At 39.9% G+C, this 23,810-nt stretch overlaps 2 protein-coding genes and 1 long non-coding RNA gene across 7 annotated transcripts in view; 1 reads left to right on the top strand and 2 right to left on the bottom strand.

Moving 5' to 3' along the window:
- The window catches only part of LOC103349096 (uncharacterized), a 374,077-nt gene extending 351,882 nt beyond the window's left edge, over positions 1–22,195 (bottom strand). Inside the window, exons 1-3 of the long non-coding RNA XR_011378685.1 lie at positions 22,169–22,195; positions 21,515–22,080; positions 19,666–19,828 (exon numbers count right to left, since the gene is read on the bottom strand). This is a non-coding gene — a long non-coding RNA (uncharacterized lncRNA). The remainder of the gene's footprint in view (positions 1–19,665; positions 19,829–21,514; positions 22,081–22,168) is intronic.
- The window catches only part of SLITRK5 (SLIT and NTRK like family member 5), a 75,163-nt gene continuing 72,329 nt past the window's right edge, over positions 20,977–23,810 (top strand). For 2 of the 5 annotated variants that reach the window (XR_011378611.1, XM_051849992.2), the window contains exon 1: positions 21,610–21,747. The gene's annotated coding sequence lies outside the window, so the exon portion shown is untranslated. Of the gene's footprint in view, positions 21,129–21,562; positions 21,748–22,326; positions 22,493–23,810 lie in introns of those variants that run through there. The other 3 variants (XM_051849993.2, XM_051849994.2, XM_017343549.3) reach the window with 3 other exon arrangements.
- On the bottom strand, positions 22,322–23,272 carry LOC108177056 (uncharacterized). The gene is made up of 2 exons (XM_017343617.3): positions 23,114–23,272; positions 22,322–23,008 (listed from the first exon to the last, which is right to left on the bottom strand). The coding sequence occupies exon 2, from the start codon at positions 22,850–22,852 to the stop codon at positions 22,322–22,324; it is 531 nt and encodes a 176-aa protein (XP_017199106.2). The 5' UTR covers positions 22,853–23,008; positions 23,114–23,272.

Here is a 23,810-nt window from a genome sequence, read left to right as displayed (position 1 = left end):
AGAATCTCTGGGTTCAAGTCTGGCTTCATTTGTGATCCAGCTTCCTGTACCTTGGAAAGCAGCAGCTGATAGCTCAACTACTTGTGTCCCCACCACTCATGAGGGAGACCTAGATAAAGGTCCTGGCTTCAACCTGGCCAAGCGCCAACAATTAGAGAGTAAGCCAGGGAAAGGAAAAAGGAAAATCTCTCTCTCTCTCTCTGCAGTTAAAATTAACTAATTTAAAAATTATTATAAAATATCATCTAAATAAGAACTATATATTCATCAGAACTATCATTTTTGCTCACTATTTTCTAATATCAGAAGTCACAAAAATTAGTGGGAGTGGGTATTTGATCTAACAGATTTGATGCCTGCATCCATATGAGAGTACCAGTTCCTTGGTTTGAGAATAGCCTTTGGCTTCTGAGTTCAGCGATCTGCTAACGTAGACTAAGAGGTAACCGTGATGGTTCCAGTAATTTGGGCTTATGCTACCCACGAAAGAGACCTAGACTGGGTTCCAGGTCCCCAGCTTTGACCTCTGCCAGCCCTAGCTGTTGTATTTGGAGACTGAAAGAGTATACAGGAAGTCTTTTCTCTCTCCTCTCCTCTCCCCTCCAAATAAATGAATGAATTCTTAAATGTTTATTAATAGTAAAAAAAAAATTCACTCAGGAATATTGCCACCTTTCTATTGAGCAAATCTGTTTTTTTTTTTTTAAGTTTTAATACAAGTTGAGGGAATTCAGAAGACACAGCTGCCAAATGAGAAGAGTACTTTACTTTTACTTTTTTTTTAAAGATTTATTTATTTATTTGACAGAGAGACAGAGAGAGAGAGACAGAGAGAGAGAGAGAAGGAGAGGCACAGAGAGAGAGAAATATTCCATCCACTGCTTCTAAATGACAACAATGGCTGGAGCTGGGTTAGGTTGATGCCAGGAGCCAAGAGCAAGGAACTTCTTTCAGGTTTCCAACATGGACAAGCACTTGGGCCATCTTTCATTGCTTTCCCATGCGCATTAGCAGGAAGCTGGATCAGAAGTGGAACAACTGGGACTCAAACTGGTGCCCAAACTGGGTGTCAGCATTGCAGATGGCAGCTTAGTCTGCTATGCCACAATGTTAACCCCAAGAGTATTTTACTTACACAGTTAAAGTAGTATCCTCTTTTAAATAATTTGTGAAGAAAAAAAAAAAAACTACCAGTCACTAAATAAATGTTAATCATTTCAGTAGTATAAATTGCTTTTAAAAATCAATGCAATCAAAAACACAGTCTTTATCTGTTGGCATTCACTTCTACTTTAAAGTAAAATTGATTTCACTATTTTTGAGTGTAATTATAAGTTTAAGAAAGCATATACTAAGCTTATAAACTGCTAACCTCCAAAGAATTTTCTGATTTGATTTTCTTTCATAATACCCAGGAAATTAAAGATTCATGTTAGGCCGGCGCCGCAGCTCACTTGGCTAATTCTCCGCCCGCGGCACCAACACCCCTGGTTCTAGTCCCAGTAGGGGCACTGGATTCTGTCCTGGTTGCTCCTCTTCCAGTCCAGCTCTTTGCTGTGGCCCGGGAAGGCAGTGGAGGATGGCCCAAGTGTTTGGGCCCTGCACCTGCATGGAAGACCAGGAGGAAGCACCTGGCTCCTGGCTTCGGATCAGCATAGCTTGCCTGCCACAGTGCGCCAGCTGTGGCGGCCACTTCGGGGGTGAACCAACAGAAGGAAGACCTTTCTCTCTGTCTCTCTCACTGTCTAACTCTGCCTGTCAAAAAAAAAAAAAAAAAAGATTCATGTTAAATATGACCCTTTTAATTTTAACTTTCTCTCTTTTCCTGTCTCACACAGATACACATACACAGAAATGTACTTGTACACACATGTACACATATGCATGTTTTATATTGGCTCAAAAACTACTGGAACACTTTTCTAACAATTAGAGAAGGTCTATTCAAGATTCACTTTCAACTGTCAGTCATCTTGAAATTGATGAATTTTTCCATTTTAGTTGAGCCACGAGAACGTAACAGTACATGGCATGTTATGTATTTCTTTTTGCATATACATTTCCAATAGAACATGAGCTCCCTAAAGCTTAAACCTTACCCTTCTGTGATGTATTTGTTTCTTAACGTTGACAAAGGATGTCATGTATGTTAAGTGAATAGTAAATGATTATAAATATTTAGGTGTTTTATAGGGTTCCATTTTTTAAAATATAAACATATATAAGGAGTTATACTCAATAAAAGAAATATTAGAATTTGAAACTCATAAAATGAACTGAAAACAAATATTTTTTTACTCATTCTATAAATAATATTGATGAATATATTAGCAAGTATGCATCTAACCAAATCACATCACAATATGGAAAGTACTTAAGGTATCTAACTCAGAGATAGCTAGCAATCAAATATATAAATATTGCACTTTAAAATTAAACAATGGGGCTGACGCTGTGGCACATCAGGTAAAGCCTCCGCTTTCAGTGCCGGCATCCCATATGGATACCAGTTCGAGTCCTGGCTGCTCCACTTCCAATCCAGTTCTCTGCTATGGAATGGGAAAGCAGTAGAAGATGACCCAAGACCTGGGGCCCCTGCACCCGTGTGGGAAGACCCAGAGGAAGCTCCTGGCTCCTGGCTTCGGATCGGCTCAGCTATGACCATTGTGGCCAACTGGGGAGTGAACCAGAGGATGGAAGATCTCTCTCTCCTCTCTCTCTCTCTCTCTCTCTTTCTCTGCCTCTCCTTCTCTGTTTAACTCTGATTTTCAAATAAATAAATAAACAAAAAAAAACTTGAACAAATTTTAATTATAACAAAGGAGAGTAACAAAAATTACAAAAAGAAACATATTGTTGATTGTGGAGATTGACCTTGTTTTTGTAAACAATTATAAATAAAATTTGCTTGTGTTATTCATATAATGTATAATTTAAAATATAAGGAAGTGACTCAATCATTGTATTGATAAATATAATATAGTCATGTGTTCCTACATTCTGAGAAAAGTGTTAGGCAATTTAATCATAGTATGAATATGAAAGAGAATATTTACACAAACAAGATGCCTATTTATCATTAGCCAATATAATCTTATGGAACAACTTTCATACATGCTGTCCATCATGGCTCAAAATGTAATGATGTGGGGCTGGTGTTGTGACACAGTTGGTTACCCTGCTGCCTGCAATGCCGGCATCCCATAAGGACTCCAGTTCAAGTCCTGGCTGCTCCACTTCTGATCCAGCTGTCTGCTAACGTGCTTTGGAAAGCAGCAGAGGATGCTTCAAGTACATGGGCCCCTTCACTCATGTGAGAGACCCAGGTGGAGCTCCAAGCTCCTGGCTTCAGCTTGGCCCAGCCCTGGCCTTTGCAGTCATTTGGGGAAACAAACAAGTATAGATCTCTCTCTCTCTTTCTCTCTCTCTCTCTGCCCCTACCCCACTTTCTCTATAACTCTGACATTCAAATAGCAAAAAAAATAAATCTTTAAAAGTGGTAATGTGTTCAGGATTGTAATTATATATACAACAATTATACATATTTATCTTTGAATCTTCAGGTGCTAGGAAAAGTTGCTGTTTAATTTTACTTCAAAAGCAAAGGTAAAATATTAGGTCAAATTAAGAGTGAACTATGAGATTTTGAGAATAAACTTAAAATATTCATATTAAAATCAAATGAAGCAAAAACAAAAATCTCCATAACACCTTCTCTTTTAAGTTAAGCAGTGTGCATTCAGAAGTTTAGAAATGTCAGGTTACAAAGATCAGACATTTACCATTCCTAAAGCAACTCATTCTTAAGTAGTCTTAAAATTGATCAATGACTTAACGCAAAATTAAATTCTATCTACAACCAATATTGCAAATAAGCCTGCATTAACTTTTGTTAATATGAGTGTAATCATTTGGATATTAATAATAATGATAATAATAATGCATTTTTCTAGGTAGCATGATTCGTCTTCAACTAATTCCTTGGTATTGTCTTCATGTGTTGGCAGACAGTAGTTTTATTTTGTATAATATAACCAAAAAATTCTAAATCAAGCATAGTTCTAACTTTTCTATTTGCGAAAGGTTTCAACAAATTATCTTATAACTTCACACTGCAAATTCAAGAACTCTGAAGGGCCTAGCATTTATTTTTAATAATTATTTATTTTATTTCAATTACAGAGAGGGAGGGACAGAGACAGAAATTTTCCATCCGCAGGTTCACTCCTCAAATTGTCCCAATGACCAGGGATGGGCCAGGATGAAACCAGGAGCCAGGAGATTCATTCGAGTTTCCCACGTGGGTGCAGAGGCCCAAGCACTCAGGCCATCCTTTGCTGCTTTCCCAGGCACATTAGCAAGAAGCTGGATCAGAAGTGAAGCACCCAGGGCCGGCGCCGCAGCTCACTAGGCTAATCCTCCGCCTAGCGGCTCCGGCACACCGGGTTCTAGTCCCGGTCGGGGCGCCGGATTCTGTCCCGGTTGCCCCTCTTCCAGGCCAGCTCTCTGCTGTGGCCAGGGAGTGCAGTGGAGGATGGCCCAAGTGCTTGGGCCCTGCACCCCATGGGAGACCAGGAAAAGCACCTGGCTCCTGGCTCCTGCCATTGGATCAGCGCGGTGCGCCGGCCGCGGCGGCCATTGGAGGGTGAACCAGCGGCAAAGGAAGACCTTTCTCTCTGTCTCTCTCTCACTGTCCACTCTGCCTGTCAAAAAATAAAAAATAAATAAATAAATAAAAATAAAAATAAAAAAAGTGAAGCACCCAGGAATCAAACGGGTGCCTATATGAGATGACTGCACCGCAGGAAGCAGCTTAATCTACTATGCCTCACTGATGGCCCCAAGGAGGGCCTAACATTTAAATTAAATAATTTTTCTTCATAAACAAACAAGGAACTGGGCTGACTTTTTTTAAAACAGTCATTTCTTTTTTTTTTTTTTTTGAAATTAAAAGATGAGTTTATTTTGGTGAAAATAATTTTCTTTTTTTTATTTAGTAAATATAAATTTCCAAAGTATAGTTTATGGATTACAATGGCTTCCCCCCACCCATAATTTCCCTCCCATCTCCCGCTCCCTCTCCCATTCCATTAAACAGTCATTTAAAAAAAAAAAAAAAAGGATTTATTTATTTATTTGAAAGGCAGAGTCACAGAGAGGCAGAGGCAGAGAAAGAGAGAGAGAGAGGTCTTTCATCCTTTGGTTCACTCCCCAATGGCCACAACAGCCTGAGCTGCATTGTTCCAAAGCCAAGAGCCAGCAGCTAGGACTTCGGCCATCTTCCACTGCTTTCCCAAGCTATAACAGAGAGCTGGATCGGAAGTGGAGCAGCTGGTACTTGAACCGGCGCCCATATGGGATGCCGGGACTGCAGGCAGCAGCTTTAACCATTATGCCACAACGCTGGCCCCTGGGCTGACTTTTAAACTAACAGAGTGGCACATAGCATTTCTGAAGGAATTCTTCAGGCAGGACCCTCTACATGATTTGAAGAGGCCTTAGGCCCCAATAGCAAAAGTATCACGGCCCCTAGGATGTTCATCCTCATGGCCTTGAGCTCTGAGGACTGTATTATAGTAGTGCATTCAACAACAATATGCTTAGTGGAGTAGGGAATGCAATTTTTAAGGGCAAATATAAAAACACACTAATCCTTCCTATCAGATTTTAGAAAATGGCAAGGAATAAGGTTGACTTAGGGACTGTATCTAAACACACTTGAATATTATCCCAACATGTAACCTCAGTATGGTTAATCAAGACAATAAATATTACTTAAACATCTAAACTCCCAAACTGCAGTAAAATCTGAATCATTGGATATTCTACTAGCAAGAAGTGTCTATTAACTAATGTTTGGACACACTTACAAGTGCTATTTGAAATGATGGACAGATATAGCAAAATAATAATCTTCATGAGAACTTCAGTCAGTTTAGCCGCTGAGATAAATATTAGTACAATATAGATGCTACCATCAAAGAAATTATAAATTGGTGACAGCATAAACTTTATTTTTATATGCGTGCTAACTGTATTTTAAAATTGACAACCAAAAATAACTCACTGTTTTAGGGGTAGCAAATATGGTAAGTGCATTTTGTTATACTCTGATATTTCAAAATGGCATAAGTGGCATGTACATATGTACATTTTTCACTTTCAGCCACTATCTACTTATATCCACGTGTGTGCATATGTGTGTGTATGTGTGTAAAAATTAACCCACTTTTCTCCATGGCTATAGGGACAGTTTGTTGCTATATGGAAAATGGTACCTGTAAGCCAAATGCACCAAAATCTATCTTTGAGGAATCATTCAAAATACCTCAATTCAGAATATTTTCTCCAAGAAGAAATAAATCTTTTCTTGACCTTCAAGTTCATAATGTTGACTTAAAAATTGCACTTCAACAAATAGTACTTCTTTAGTAGGGAGACTTTTCAGAAAAAAAAAGTGGTTTTTGTTTTGTTTTTTGACAGAGTTAGACAGTGAGAGAGAGAGACACAGAGAAAGGTCTTCCTTCCATTGGTTCACCCCCCAAATGGCCGCTATGGCTGGTGCGCTGTGCCGATCCGAAGCCAGGAGCCAGGTGCTTCCCCCTGGTCTCCCATGTGGGTGCAGGGCCCAAGCTCTGGGGCCATCCTCCACTGCCCTCCAGGGCCACAGCAGAGAGCTGGACTGGAAGAGGAGCAACCGGGACAGACTCCGGCACCCCAACTGGGACTAGAACATGGGGTGCTGGCGCTGCAGGCGGAGGATTAGCCAAGTGAGCTGCGGTGCCGACAGAAAAAAATCTTAAATAACATAAAGTGAATAAGTTTGGAATTATGGATTTTATTCAAAATATAAAAACGAGATTAATACATGTTATATAGGTATTTAAATTTAATGCAGCGTATCAAGCCACAGTATTTCTGGTATGTTTTTGAATATATGCTGACAAAAATTAACACATATTATATATGAAGAATACTTTGAACTCAAGGATGTGTACATATTACGTTCCATATACAGTATTAGAAAAAAATAATTTACACTAGGATTTCATATCCTAAAAATATTAATTTTTCTTGCCTTTTCTATAAGATAGCTTCCATTTTCATGTCTAAATATTAACTTCAATGCTGCAATTTTAAAATGGCCATATTTTGTCTTCATCATGAAAGCACTTATAGGAATTGTCTTATAATTTATTTCCCTTTGGTGTATCAGAATGTTTCATACTCAATCTTGACAAATTTCCATAATATTTCCCAATCACTTTTCATTATTTATGACATTATAAACCTAAGACATGAAAGTGTACTTTCTCCTCTACTCTGTCCTCTACATCTTTTGGAACAATGTGCATGCATGACTTTCATAAAATTCATCACCAGGAAGTGCTGCCTGGCAAGCATTCCCATTTTCTTAGCTCAGTAGCCAAAAAGAGCTCATGAAATCTGCAAGCCAGCAACCACTTAATCTTATGGCGGACTCTTGGCACTATAAATCCATAACTAATCAGGCTGAGCTGATAATGAATGCAACTTTTCTTGAACAATGTCTATTCTGTATAAAAAGAACACTGTTGAAATCATATGTTGCTTTCTCCAACTGTTTTATTCATTTACCACAGACTCAAACTATACTGGTGCTTGTAACAATTAATAACACAACAAAACAGTAATAGAAACTAACACACATTTCATGCATTTTGTATGAATAATCACAACTAATCCTCAGAAGAAAGCAGGTTTTATTAATATGTGTATTATAGATTAGGAATCAAGGCGCTTATTTTAAATAAATTAATATCTTAAGCAGTTTTTAAAAGTGGAAATGGCATATCTTACAGGATATTTATACAAAATCACACACTGGGACCTGGCACTGTGGCACAGCAGATAAAGCCACTGTCTGCAATGCTAGCATCCCATAAGGGCACTGGTTTGAGTCCCAGCTGCTCCACTTCCAATCCAGCTCCCTACTAATGGCCTGGGAAAAGCAGTGGTAAATGGCCTGAGTACTTGGGCCCCTGCTACTCTTGTGGGAGACCCAAAAGAAACTCCCGGCTCCTGGCTTTGCCTGGCCCAGCCCCAGCTGTTGTGGCCATCTAGGGAGTGAACCAGAGGATGGAAGATCTCTCTTTCTCTGTCTCTCCCTCTCTTTGTGTAACTCTGATTTTCAAATAAATAAATAAATCTTTAAAAACATACACTATAAAACATACACTATAAAAAAGCAACAACACAATCAAAAAGGACTCATATTTGAAAGCATTAAACAAATTTATTTTAATTAAAAGATTGAAAAATATTTAAGTGAAACTGATTTTTCCCTAAACAATACATACATTCTATACATTCCCTAAACAGTGTACATAGAAAGAAAAGCAAAATGCTATGTACTTCAGACTTTCATTTGACCTTATATAAATATCTTTCCTGAATATCATTTGGAACAAAGAGTCTGCATTTTAATTGTTTCTGTTAAAATATTAAAAAGTAGTATCCTGACAGAGCATTAACTGATACTGCCTATGTACGGACAAGTCCAATATCAGGAATAGGGATACTAGCATGATCTAACATTCACGAATCAAGGTGTGTGTGACCAAGATTCTATAGTAGCTTTGTTTAGTTATTTCCTTTAAGGTAATCAACCTATCAACATGATATCTGTTTTTGTCAGTGAATATACATGGCAAAACTACAATTCAATATTTTATGTATTGTTAACCTTGTATAAAGGAATTCTTCAATAATCCAACCTGAATGTATTATGAAAATCCATTTACTATCCATAGGTCTTGTGCAAATACATGGAATGCTGCCAAAGATACCATAGGATCTCTGGCTGGTTGTTAATTTATTTTGATTATCATACATTTCAGAATAAGTTATGAAGTTAACTTAGCTACTCTCTCTCATCTAATCTAATGTGCAATGACCAAGGAATAGAAATTAGGAAACATACCAACTCTCCAACAACCAGCAATGCAGTTAGTTGGTTCAGAATATTCAGTGTTATGAGGATCGTGGAGTGGCCAGTGAAGCCACCATTCACAGCGCCTGCTTCCCATATAGGCACCACTTTGAGTCCAATTCAGCTCCATGCTAATGCACCTGGGAAAGCAGAGGAGGATGGCCCATCCTCCACATGGGAGACCCACAAGAAACTCCTGGCTCCTGGCTTTGGATCGGCCAGCCCCATTTGGGGAGTGAGCTAGCTGATGGATGATTTCTTTCTCTCTCTCTCTCTCTCTCTTTCTCTTTCTCTCTCTCTCTCTCTCTGTAACTCTTTAAATAAATAAAATAAATCTTTAAAAAAAGTCGATGTTTGATCCCTTTAAATTAGGGTGTAGTAGTAAAGACCATATGATCACTAAGCAAATCGTCCCTTCTAAAATTCAATGAAACTTGCTTTCCTTTTTTTTCTTCATTTCTTATATTAACAACTCCAAAACAAACTGAAAACTGACATTTTAAAAAGATTCTAAAAAAGATTCTAATACATTTTCTTTGGATGTGATTTATAATGTTTCTAAGAAGTAAACATTCAATAATTCTCTGGATTTTAAGAACCATGTTTCCATATTCAGGAACTATACATATGTTCAGTGACCCAACAATTAAATAACAATACATTTTCAAATGGGTTCCAGCATTATAATCATAACATATGCTAATAGACTTGTCTTCTGTTTGGACTTCACTTAAATTATTACAAAAACAGAAATTTAAAATCTCATTTAGAATTTTTCCAACATTTCCAGAAAATGGATTAAGCATTTCTACCAAAATAAAGTAATTCAAAATATGTATGACTTGTTATCTCCATAGGTATATACTGTATAAAGCTAACAGTCTAGTGATCATTTGTACTGAAACTACACGAAAATAAACTAGGACATATTATCCCAAATTGAAAATCTTATTTGCAAATATAGTCTGTTTTTTTCATGAATTCAGGGAAAATTCATGGTACTCATTTTTTAAATGTTGCATTTCTTCAATCATGTGTGCTGTCACACATGCAGGTTCAGCATTGCTTTGCAGAGTTTGGTTTATGCTGTAATTTCTGTAATTCTACGTCTTAGATGCCTGCTGCCAGCAGGTGTCTGCAGGTGTTCGCCTATAAGAAGTTCATTGCCACGTCATTGCAACAAGAGTACTTTCTCTGGCAGTGGAAATTAGTTGCAAATGCACTGCAGGCAAAGTAATGTTGTAGACAATGATGCTTCATGTGCTATGAATGCACAATTATTAATTGTCTGTCAGGCAAAGATTAATCATTCTTTTATTTTTTTCCCAATGGGAGAAACAGTTATCAAATTCTAGTTTCCACAGATATTGTCAGTGTAATGGAAGGACTGTAACTATACTATGGGTCTCATGGACATTTAACTTTTGACAGCTGTGAATGCTTCTTTGTGAATGCAGACATTGTTCTTTGACTCAGAGTTTCTGGAAGAACTCCAAGATGCATTTTCAAGTGCTGCTGCAGGCTCGCTGAGTGAGTATTAAGAGTAGGTGATCTGAAACATGCATTGCTAAGGTGAACCAAAACTAGTATTCTTTCTACACATGAATTTATTTCAGCTTAGAGAGATGTAGTGAGTCAATGATGAATCTAAAATGACAAACATTCAACATCTGGAGATTCAACATTACTTTAAATCATTCTACGTACAATTATACATACAGGGAAGAAATTCTGACATGCACACAATACTTATATGTTTTCTCTGAATTCGCAGAGATACACAGGTATCGTTTTAAAATAAAATTACATTGTTTGACATGGGTGTTAATAATATTGTCAGATGTTTAAACACAAATAGAATTTAGGCATGTGTAGTGGCTATTAGTCACTTGTTTTTAATATTTTCATTAATTAATGATTTTTCAATTTATTTAGATATTTAATTCAGAATGGGATTATTTCATTTTATGTATTCTGAGAAAAATGGAAAATACATGATAAGAAATTTCCACTTTTAAAATATTTATATAATGGCTTCATGTCACAAAGAGCTATGGTGTTTTTTCTCTATACTTAGTCATGAAAGAGTTGTGATCTCTCCTCAAAGGAACCATTTTCATATTTTACTATTACTATCTTATGAGACAGATAATGCTTACTTTCACCTTAATTTGTTAAATATGTATTAATTATTAATAATTAGTCAAAACTTCTAAAATAGGAAAAATATCTTGAGACTTTATACTAATTAAGCAAAATGAATACTCTGTGTTTACACCTCGATTTTCTTCTGTTAACCCAACGTACTTAATTAAGTACTCTGACAATAATTTCTGGTAACAAATAATATCTTTGATATTCCTGAAATAGATCAGTGTAGAGACAGTTTATTTATAAGTACATTTCACAGTTTGCTATATTTCATTATAGTAATTAGAAAGCAATACTCCGTATTCATAATTTGGAATTTTTCTATTGTTTTATTTCTCAAAATACATTTTATATTATAGAAACAATGACTTGCTTAGAAAGCATACTCATTGAAGCTAATTTCTTGGAATTGAAATATATTATTTTCATTTTCCCATTAAACTGAGTTAATAGCCCAAAAGTGTTCAGTTAATTAATGTAGTTAAGTCGAATACACAGATACTGAGAATCCTTGTAATTCATAGCAAAGTCTAGATGTTCTCTTTACTATCTGTCTGCAGTATGCAATACCACACAATTCCCTGAAACTTTGTGTAGTTTCGTCTGTAAGTAGTTACACCTTGTGAAATCATTATAAAAGTTAAATGAGACAATCTAATAAAATAAATACAATCTACTAAATGATTATGAGTCTATGAATAATTTTTTTTTTACTTTTGATTTTGAGTTAGAAGTAATGTGTAGATTGCCAATGAACACTTGCATTAATTTGGCTGGAAAAACACAAATGTCAAAAAATATACTCAAATGCACTCCTATTCTTTAGTAAAAGTCAATTTAGGCCTGTTTTTCCCAATGTATTAGATTACTTCTATTTGGATCCATCAATACTATAATAAAAAATTAATATAAAAAAACCTACAAATAAATTAAATGGTAATGTAGTCATTGATCAAAGTCTATCTGTATAGCGTTCACTACTCATATAATATAGCAATTGATTGTAAAAAGTACCATACACTCATACTTGTAATCTATACCAAAATTGATTAGTTGCTCATTAGGAAATGTAATAATCAATCAAAATTGCAATATACATTATAATATGATATGTAATAGTAACTATGAACCTAATGTCACACTAAAAGCTTAATTAGATTGATGGAAGGTTATTACATATATAAAATATAAAATGCATCACAAAATTCTAAACAAAAACTGAGCTGACACAGATCTATTTTTCAAAAAGTTTAGTTTTCATTAACTTACCATCTAATTATCATTTTTTAAATGTTTCCCTTACTTATTTAATAGGTAGAGAAACAAAGAGTGAAATACAGGATAAGAAAGAGAGAGGGAGAGAAGGGTTCTAACCAGGCAATCACTCCCCAAACGCCTGCAGCACCTGGGGTTGAGCCAGACTGAAGCCAGGATCCAGGAAGTCCCAGTTATCCCATATGGGTGGCTAGAAATAGCTGGCTGTACCATCAGCTGCTGCCTCTGAGGGTGTGTGTTAGCAGGAAGTTGGAGACAGGAGCCAGTGGTGGATTTTGACTGCTCATACTGTGGAAGAGGATGTGGGCATCTTAACCACTGAGCCAATGTTGCCCCCAGTTATTAATATTTCTTTAAAGAAAAATAACTACATTTTAGGATAAAATGAGTAACTTGATACCTATAATTTAAGATTAATAATTACATTTTCTTCCAATGAGATAACATTTTTGTTGTTCTTTTCATTTTTTAAATTTTTTATTTCTATAAGGAGAACAAATTTCATGTATGTCATATATAGAGATTTAGGAGCATAGGGATACTTCTCACCCTAACTTCCCTCCTGCCCACTCTCACACCCTCCATCTTCCTTGCTTATTCTTTTAATTTTTACAGTGACACACTTTCAGCTTATTTTATAATCATAATCATAATCCTCTAGTAGATAAAGAATTCAACAAATAGAAGATTACATTTTAAGATTTATTTATTTATTTTGAGAGTCAGAGTTACAGAGAGAGAAGGAGAGGCAGACAGACAGATCTTCCATCCACTGATTCACTCCCCAGATAGTCATAGCAGCCATGGCTGGGCCAGGCAGAAGCCAGGAGCTTCTTCCAGGTCTACCACATGAGTGGCAGGGGTTCAGACACTTGGACCATCTTCTGCTGCTTTTCCAGGCCATTAACAGGGAGCCGCATTGGAAGTGGAGCAGCTGAAACTTGAACCAGTGCCCATATGAGATGTCAATGTTGCAGGTGGCAGCTTTGCCCACTATGCCACAATGCCAGTCCTTGATATTACATGTTAATACTCATCATTTGCTTAACCAGTATGGTCATCGTATGGTCTACCAGTGAAAAAGCACAATAAGGTTATCATCTACCTAGTGGAGGTATTTTGTAAATGAAAATGTACAATTAACATAAGACCAGAATCAGAAGTGGATTCAAGGTATAGGTATTGGGCATAACAGTTAGGATGGTGCATGGGAGACTCCTACTGCATATCAGTGTACCTTGGTTCAAGTCCTGGTTTCACTTTTAATCCCAGCTTCCTGCCAATGTGCACACTGGAAGACAGTAGGTGATAACTAAACTAGTTGAAACTCTGCTACCCACAAGAGAGACCTTGATTGAGTTCTTGGCTCCTGGCCTGGGTTTGACCCAACCCTAACTATTGCAAGAATCTGAGGAGTGAATCAGAGGATGCTAGATCTCTCTGTGTGTCTGTCTCTGCCTCCATCTCTCTCTCTCCCTAGCCTTCCAAATAAAACGAAACTAATTAAATACAACTCCAAAAAAAAAAAAAATGAATTCAAGATCTTTGAGAAGCACCCTAGTATTCTGGGCCACATGGCTTCCTATTGATTTTGGACTTAAACCTTTAATTAATTAATGATCCTTTTGAAACTATTTGATTCTGACCACAGAAGAAGTATTAATATTGGAAATGTATTTCAACTGTATTACTAATACTTTAGATAGATAAAATCAAACGAAGTTTAATCTTAAGAAATTGCAATAATTCGTTGACTGACATTACTAAACTATAATATCTTTGTTTCAAATAAGTATGTATAATTTTATTTAAATAAAATTTGTCCATATTTTCATGGAAATTAGATACCATATTTGCATTCTTTACATTAATTATAATTTGCTGTAGGAACTCTACTTATGCTAATTTACGAAACACTACTTAGCATCAGCATCTAGTTTCTGCTTAAAATAGATGGAATGTTATAGTCCAAGTGCAAATTTTTACTGACTGACAGATGTCAAAGCACACAAAACCTATTCTAGATAATTCCTGGGGCAAAATATCTATTCAAGACTCTCTTTTGCAGTTCTACTAACAACCCAATGGATTAAAGTACCTTACAGAGTACTTCACTATGCATAAGAAGCACTAACTTCTCATAAAATTGTATTGACTTAAAATAATCTACCTTTCCCTCTTCATAAGGGAATAATGAGGGTATAATGAAGGATTTCAAAATGTCTGCAAAACATCTTGAAATCTTAAAAAGAATAGTGGAGGTCCCCAAATGAGTGCAAATAGAAAGAACTGAATAGAAACCCTCAACAGAATACAAACCAGGCCCTTTGCCAAATATGAACCATAATTATACTGATTTATCGAGGATGCCATAATTGCCATCTTTACTTATTAGTGGAGCTATTCATATTGATTAAATTTTCAAAGTATCCCAGAAATTGCACAAGAAACATAGTTTCAGTCTTTTAAGACTTTATATCCCAGACATGTGCTACCCAATATGGTAGTCATTGTGCACATGTGACTATTTAAGTCAATTAAATTGAAATGTTATTGAGATTTTTAGTTCCCCTCTCACACCACCCACATTTCAACAGCTCAAAAGCCATATCTGGCTAACAGTTATCAAACTGGACAAAACAGATATATGTAATTTACATCACTGAAGAAAGTTATATTGACCAATCAGCCTCTTGTAGAAGACTGGCATATATATGCTATAACAAATATTATTAAATAATGTAATTGATGCAGTAGTATTTTTACCTGTCATATTTCTTTTATTTTGATTACAGAATGTAGGTAACTTATCAGAAATTCAAAAAAATTCTGTAATCATTCAACTATCTTGATATGAATCAACTGATTATTTCTATCTCAAATAAAAAAGATAAAGCCCAGCATATGATAGGTATTAAGCAGATATCTGGAATGAATAAAATCATAAATGGATAAGTATTTTGTGTTTATAAAGAGTTATTATGGAGCTCATTGTTTTTTGCCATTGATGGGATGTAGACCACAATAAAATTCTTAATAGGAATGATGATATAGTTCCAAAGAAAACAACCCTATTAAGCAGGAAATTGGACACTGTGCAAGATCAGGTGCTAAATAATATACAAGGATGTTTAGATGAGCAAGTCTTCAATGTTGGTTCGACTGGATAGGGAGAATTTTTTTTGACAGAGAAAAGACTTATGGTGAACTCCCTGGAATAATTAGGAAAATTCAAAAGTCTGTAACAGGGAAGCACAGTAAAAATTAAATTTTAGAGTGGTGAAAAGTCTTATTTATTTGAGGTTTTATATAAAGATCTCTTGTTTAATGAAGGATTCCAGTCACCAAACTTGAATATAACTTGAATATAACGTTGTCAATTTGAACATTTTCATATAAGCAATAGTTGCTCTGAAATTTTTGTGATAAAACAGTTTTTAAATGATTAACTGAAATTTTTTTTTTTCCTTGAAAATCCAGAAAGGACACAGGGAACAGAGGAATAATATGATGTTTCTTTTAACTTATTTTCTAAAAATGAAGAGAGAGATGTTAGAATCAAAAAAACCAATGAATCCCAAGAGACGAGCCATAGCTCTAACAGAAAAACACATAGAAAAGCCAATCTTTCTATATAATGAAATTGACTTTTTTCCACTGGAATGTGCATATTTCAATGTGAGTATAAGCCAGATGGCAGCAGCCTTTGTTCTAACAGAGTCTAATGATAGATTATACATATAAAATATGTCACAATTACACACTCGCACATCTTCCTTCAGATAGCAGTAAAGAACTGCTACTGACAATTTCAAGATCATTTATCTCCTCTACAGAACCATTTTGATCTTCCCCCTTACTCACTACAGTATCAAACAAAACTAATGTTCCCAGTACATACATGGTTCTGTATAGTGAAGATAAAGAAGCTAGCTAACTTCTATTAATCACTATTCTACTAGTGGATGTTGGAAGAATTGAATGTCAAATATGAGTTACTAAATTCTTATTAACTAATTAATTTACTTTCATATTTATAAACATATTCAGTACTTCCATTGATATAATGTGTCCTCTAAAACATAAAACCATTCTGAGAACTATGGAAAATTACTTTAAGTCAGTCATCTTCAACCCTTCATCAGCTCTCACATCAGTCTTCCTAACACTGTCTATTTTTCAAGTGTACATTTTTCTTTTTTCAATTTTTATTGGAAGTATGCATATAACTTTAAAATTACTGACACTAAGAAATAGTGTACAAGGTGAAGTATAAATCTCTATCCTGCTCAAAAATCTCTTATTTCAAAACATAGCCACCATTACTGAATTTGCATGTGTATTTTTTTTTTCAGAAAGAATACCTCTCTTCCACCCTTTTTTTCTCCCTCCCTCACTCTTTCTAGGGTATATAGGTGATGCTAAATACACTATTCATAATGGTAGGACAGTATTCCTATATATACTGTTACATAAGATAGAAGAGTATTCCAAAGTGCATACCCCGTTTTTGTTTAATCAGACAGTTTGTCTTTAATCATTTTCCAATGCAAGCATCTGTCACAATGAATATTTTCATATATATAATTTCATACATTTTACTTTGGTATACCTTCAGGCTACTTTCTTGAAAAGTAATTGTTCTAATATATATATATATATATATGTTGTAGATTTTGGTAGATACGATCTATTGGTCCTTCGAAGAGGATGTTTAATATATAGTTCTATCAAAAACATCAGTGTGTGCACAAAGAATTGCAAGCGGTGAAGAAGAAAACTGTCTATTTTATAGAGAGCTTTCTGTTTTGCTTCCAAGATCATATTTCAAAGACTGTAAGTAATTAATTAAATCTATAACTCAGTAAATTAATCTCAATCACTACATTATATGTTTGATTGCTGCAATTCCAAATGTATCACACTGGTCGGAGACCCAAACTATACAGTTACTCAGATCAGTCATTGAAAATAGAAAAAATGGTAAATGATGGCTCACTTTATCCCTCTAGGAGAAACTTTTACTATACTCCTTTTTAGAGATAAACAGGTTATATAATTTGAATTTTAAAGACTTTTAAGACATATATTCTTTAATTGCAGTCTAAAAATAGGTCATTCGCTGTTAGTCTGTACAGATTTCATACCTACTGGTATCACAAAAGTAATGTATTATATCTAAGTTTAGAGGATTCAAATCTAGCAAGAAAATTCTATAATCTTAACTCATCAGTTAGGCTAACAAAAAGAAATGAAAGATCTACTGGCTTAAGATTTCTTGGATGCTGCCAATCAATACTATTAAAACCTCACAATTATCACCAAAGAATTTCCTTGTTTATAATCCACACTAAATTGCTTCATGAAGGGCTATAATTCTTGACATTTTAATACACTAAGGATATCACACAGTAATAAATCAATACAGTTAGCTATTTTAAGAAATACATTTAAATGAAAAATCTGCTGTCTATGCCTTGATCTTAAATTATAATACACAAGTTTCAAATTATGACCACTCATCATTACCAAATATGTTTTCAGACAAATATGTGGATTTATGATAATAACAAGTTCGTGAAATACTTTTAATACCACAAAAGTCTGGAGAAATATTTTTAGCTTTTCACAATCAACTCTATCAAAAACTTTAATCTACTATTAATAGCCTAATTCAGTTGAAACCTATTTGATCAACAATTTCATTTTCTGGTGTCAAAACGTGTCTATGTAACCACTTTTTGTACTTGAGAGTATTGTTTGAAATCATGTCTGCACATCATATGACTACATGTTGCTTAGTGTAGCCCAAAACATGGATATGCTTGTTCTTGTCAATAAAAAATATTGGCTCAAATTTGATCACTGTTAGAAGATTCATTGCATCTTTTCAAGGAAGAAGCCGACACTCAATGCAAAGAGAATTATTCTTATTTATAAATGAGGCTTTTCCTTGTTTCTAAGATGATTTCCCTGCTGCATTCTTTTATTTGGGTCTTTTCCTGGCACAGAGGTCTTATCAAAATTCATTTTCCTCCAGAGCAGTTTCTAGGGCCACCTAGTGGTAAAAGGCAATGGTGGCTTCACAAGGCAGCCTTAATTCTGAGTTAATGACAGGAAGTTTTCATCATTTAACCAATGGAAACACAAGAGGTAATCTGGAATATCAGTGTGTTTCAAACACATCTGTAAACAACTAATTCAACAGGTATCATTTGGCAAAATTAGTTCACTAAATATTTCAAACAACAATCAAATAAAATCAGAAACTAAACTTTGAATTCAGTTGTGAAGATTTAAGGACAAAATAGTCATACTTCAGCTATTTTGAGTAGTCCAATAATTTGAAAATTGCATAATCTTTCAGAACTTCTTTAGAGTTCATCAACATTGAATACCATGTTTCTGATACTATTAAACATTTACATAACAAAGGATTCTACCTGTGGTTAATACATATTCGTAAAATTTCATATTGCATTTTTAATTTCGAAAGTATAAAAGCATCCCCTAAAATGTTTGTATCCTACTAGAAGATAATGACCAAGAGGAAAATACAGAAACAATCCTTCTGGGTGTGAAGTCTAAGTTGTGTGTGTCTGTAATAACATAGCTGTAGCCAATGGCTAGCATTCCTAGGCCAAAGGTTTCTAAATTTATCAGCAATTTCTACTGTAAGATTTTTAGCTTCATCATTGCATATTATAAATCACTTTTCTCCCTCTTCCTTGAACAAGATTCAAAGGTAAACAAAATTGTTTCCAAATAAAGCATCTATGGCTTAGCTAAAATATTTGCACAAGAGATTCGGAGGAAATTCAAAAAACTGTTGCAAAACCTCAGGAGACTGAAGTGGTCACCACCTCTAGATAAACTCTTCCAATTCAACATACAAGTGTATAGATTAACTGGAAAGATGTGTTTCTGTGGCTGTAAAAACTACTCTCAAAACCTCTATTAATAAGTAATCATATAATCAGGATTCTATAACCACAGGATCAAATCAGTAAAAAATGACGTCATATCCATTACTTTTAAGATACTTAATTCCAAAATAAAACGATAAAACGTATTTCCGTGATGAAACTACAGTTGTCAAAAGAGCAGGCACAGGGGCACGAAGTCTACTCCGGGATCAACTTTTCTTCTACGCCTGGGCTGGGCTGCAGGTCTAACATCACAAACACTGAAAACCTGTCTTTTGAACGTGAAGACCCCCTTTGGGGAGGAAGGCATCGGCTTTCACGGAGAGATCCGGGAATACTTACTGTAGTGACGACACTAGTGGAGTTTAGCAGGTGGCTCTTCAGCAAACTGGCTTTCTATCGACACTGCTTGTATCCAGGGGCTTCCCGGCTTTATAGTGCACACCAAATTATTCACATTCTTTCCAAAAAGTCGTTCACAGTTCCTGGTATTACCCGCACACACCTATAAAACGTAATTCAAAAATTTTTTTTAAAAAGTAGCGCCCCTGTTTGCAGCTCGGATGAGCCACTCCCTCTTCCAGGGTCCTCTCCAGCGTGTACCTGAGGCAGCAGCCAGGGCTGCGTTCCACTGAAAGACAGGAGGCAGGCAGGCGAGCTGACCAGGGCTGACCTCGGCCGCCCCTGACCACCACCGAGCCCGGCACCGGCGGGGCCCTCACCACTCCTCTCTCTCTCTCTCCGTCTGAGGACTGCACAGTGCCACGCTCGCATCACGCACACCGTGCAAGACTCCTCCATCTCCCCCGAATGTGCCATCCGCGCGGGGGCTCCGGCGGCGCCGCCGGAGCCGAAGGACGTCTCCGCCCGCGGCTGCCATCTATCGGCCACCGCGCGCCCGCTTCGCCCCGGGCCCATCATGTCTGCTGCAGCTTGGCTCGCACCAGAGGCGCGACAATAAACAAGTGCACCGGACGGGGCCCTGCACCCGCTTCGGAGCAGACGCCTCAGGGATCCCCGGCCATGCTTACCGCGCTGCCAGCCCCTCGGCGCCGGCTCCGGGGAAGACGCGACTTTCTCTGAGGAGTTTTTTTTTTTTTTTTTTTTTTTTAGAACCTCCGGGCGGCCAGGACACGCCACAGGCGTAGAACAACGCTGTCCCTGCCCCCTCCCTCCCCAGGCACCCCAAAGGATGTCGGAGATAAAGAGTTCCGAATAATGACGACCGGGCGCCGCAGCTAGGGAAGGGACAGAGGAATAATAATTTTTTAAAAAGGAAAAAACAACAAAAAAGCCTGCAAGCGCCTGGAGCAATGAAACCGTCAAGAGAATGCGGGAGCGGTTCGAATTCTAACTAGGGGGCCGCGGCCGCGGCTCGGCGAGAGGGAAAGCGGCGGCGGGATCCCAGCGCGGTGGTCGCCGCCGCGCGGGGGGCGGAGGACAGCGCAGCAGCCGCAGCCGCCGCCGCCGCCGCCGCGGGAGCAGCTGAGGGGCCGGTGCCACCTTCGCTCGCCCCCTCACTACCATGTACAGCGTGCGCTGCAAGAAGAAGGCGGGCGATGCATGCACACCCTCCTCGCGCCCCGCTCCCTCTGGCTCGGCCCCGGGCGTGCGCCACTGACCAGGGGGGAATGTGGTGAAGACGGCGAGGAGGAGAGCGCAGGGGGGGAGGGGAGGGCTGGCTGGCCGGCCGGCAGGCGCGAACCCAGGCCGGAGGGTGCGTGGAGCCCCAGGCGGCTGGAGGGGGCGGCGGCGGCGGCCACTGCTGGCCTGGAGAAAGTTGCCCCCCTCTGCAGATGGGAACTGTAAGTACCCGCCCGATGGGGGTGGGAGTTAGGGGCTGAGGGGGTGCAGCCGAGGGTGCCGGGGACCCCGCGGTCGCGCAGAGGCGAGGGTGGGCGCCTGGGTGCGAGCGGTCTCGAGCGCTCGGCCAGCCCGGCCGTCACGTTGGCAGGGCCGGCGGGGCCAGGCTGCCCTGTCGGCGTCCCCCTCCTCCCGCTCCGCGCCTCCCCTCCCGGCAGCTTCTCCCCCTCCGCACCCCGCCCGGCTTCAGCTCCCAGCCCCTACCGCGAGGCGCCTCTTCAGCCGGTCCTCCGCCGCCCCCTCCCCCTCCCTTCCCATCCCACCGCTCGCGATCGCCCCCCGCGCTCCCTCCCCGCACCCCCCCAACCCCGCTGCCCGCTCCGACTACCGCGGAGAGCGCCGGGGAGAGCCGTTGGGGGAGCCCCGGAACCCGCGGTCGCCACCGCGGCGGCGGCCCCCGGGGCTGGCGGCGTCCGGGCGCCTCTTGGGCTCCACCGCCGGGACCGCACTGCTCGCCGCCTGCTCGCCCAGCCTGGGCTTCAGAAAGCCAGAGCACACCCCGAAGAGGTATTTTTTTTTAAGGGTGGCTATCATGAGTGGGCCCCGGAGACGTGAGACGGGGTAAGTCTGCCGTTTACTTTGCAAAAGAGGCTCGCGTGTGTCTGTGCGTGCGGCGGGGTGGCTTGCTTCCCCTCTCCTCCCTCCCCTCCTGCCTCCCTTTTCCCTTCCTTCTCTTTGGGGCGGGGTGGGGGAGGGGAGCCTCGCGTCCTGGAACTCCGGGTGCTTCTGCCTGGGCGGCCGTTGGAGCAGCTGTGCCGCGAGCCGCGGGTCCGGCCTGGGTGTGTGGCTGTAGCCCGAGCGGCCCCAAGCTGCTCCGTGCAGCGCTGTGCAGGGCGGAGATCCGGGGTCTGAATTCTTTGGGGGAGAACAGATACAGTCCCCCGCCCCCGCTCTCTAGAAAAAAAAAAAAAAGAGAGAGAGAGCGAAAGAGAGGAGGGAAAAAATGATCCTTTGAGAAGGTAGAGCGCACCCGCGAATTTACATCGCAGGTGCTTTTCCCAGTCAGCATGTCAGCCTTCCCCGGCTCATTCAACTTTATTTTCTCAAATATTCGTTCTCCTTTGATGGCAAGGAGGAGGGGAAAGGGAGTGGGGTGAGAGGGGAAGCTCTGCAACCCAGGCGAACCAGAACTGAATTAAAGTTGTAAACGCCGGAGTTGCACGCTGGCTGGACACAATTTGCAATGGGTTCTCAGCTGGAGTTGGGGGGTGAGTGGGGGCGGGGAGCACGGGCAGGGCGGGGGAGGGCGCCCCGCGCTGCTGAATGGCTGTGCAGATTGGAGCCAGTGGAGAAACGAAATTCTAAGGTAAACGTTTCGCTTTCCTCGGGGCTGGTGTTGCGGCTTTGAAGCCGGGAGCTGTCGACCGCTGCGCGGGGAGGTCGGGGATGCCTCCGGGGAGGTGTTCACACGGTGGTCCCCATCGGTCTGGACCGCACGTGAGGGGCTCTTGGGCACCCGTGCGCTCTTGGCGTGGTGAAGGGCAGCGCTGCCCAACACGCGGATCTGGGCGACCCAGAGCGCGGTCTCCAGGCTCGAACCCGTGTCTCTCGGAAGCGACTCGGTTTCCGTGTGGGCTTTACGGTTCCACATCAGACGTCGGTGGCCATGAAGAAGGCGAGGCTGGCTAGAGAATAGGCAGTGGCTCCCAGAACCCGGCGTCTCCATCAAATGCCAGCCGCCCCCCCCCAGCCTCCACCCCCACTCCCCCAGCCCGCACGCGGCCCCGCTCGCCAACGCACCCGCACTCACACGCACACACTCGCTCCATGTAGGTCCCTCCTTTGAGAGTGGTGCTGTCGACCACAAGTGGAAGGCAGCTTGCTAGGGGACAAAAAAGAAAAAAGGGGAGGGGGTGTCATATGGGTTCCTTGGAGGGGGGCAGGGGAGGTGAAATTCGGATATTAAAGCTCTGACCCATGCACTTACTGTTCTCCACCCTCTGCTTTGCCTCCTAATCAGTCCAGCCGCCCTTTCCCTGATGGAAAAAAAAAAGTGGGGGGGGGGGCAGCATTGACAATTAAATGTAATAAGCAACTCCAAAGATGGGAGTGCTGGCGAGGTGGTTCTCAGTCCCGATGCTGTGAATTCCTAGGGTTAGCTTTGCATACCGTGAGAAACAGGAGCGGGGCCGAGGTGAGGTAGGCTTTGGCGCCGGTCCTCGGTTTACTTTGAGCTGATTCCGGGTAAATGCTAGGAGCGTCCTCTTGCAACTCAAGGTAACGGCGGTGTTCCGAGACTGCAGATTTCCTTCGCCGAGTTCTTTTGTAATCCACCGTGCAGAAGCGTTTCAGTGGCTTAAAGATGCAGTTTGCTGGCGTCGCTGACATGATCAATGAGGAGAAGTCGTCGCAGGGCGCTCTCGGGGAAGCGCTGCTAAGTGGCACCGTGCGAGCAATTAGGACGCTGATGTGCTTAATAGCGTGGTAGTGAGGTCCACCATCAAAGCGAACGCCCTCTTCCTCTTCTTTTTTTCTTCCTCCTTACTCAAAGCTTCCGAAGACAATTGGTGATTTAAGAGCTGCTTCTGGCTCCTTTTCAATGCATTCTCGTGCATCCTTTTCTGCCTGGAAAAGTATTCTTTAGGTTGCCACCCTGGCATTTCTGGGCGATGATCTGAAAATAA

Source organism: Oryctolagus cuniculus, chromosome 9, assembly GCF_964237555.1.
Source record: "Oryctolagus cuniculus chromosome 9, mOryCun1.1, whole genome shotgun sequence".
NCBI classification, from domain to species: Eukaryota; Metazoa; Chordata; class Mammalia; order Lagomorpha; family Leporidae; genus Oryctolagus; species Oryctolagus cuniculus.
Note: the sequence above shows the minus strand (reverse complement) of the source record. Positions and strands in the feature narration are given on the sequence as shown.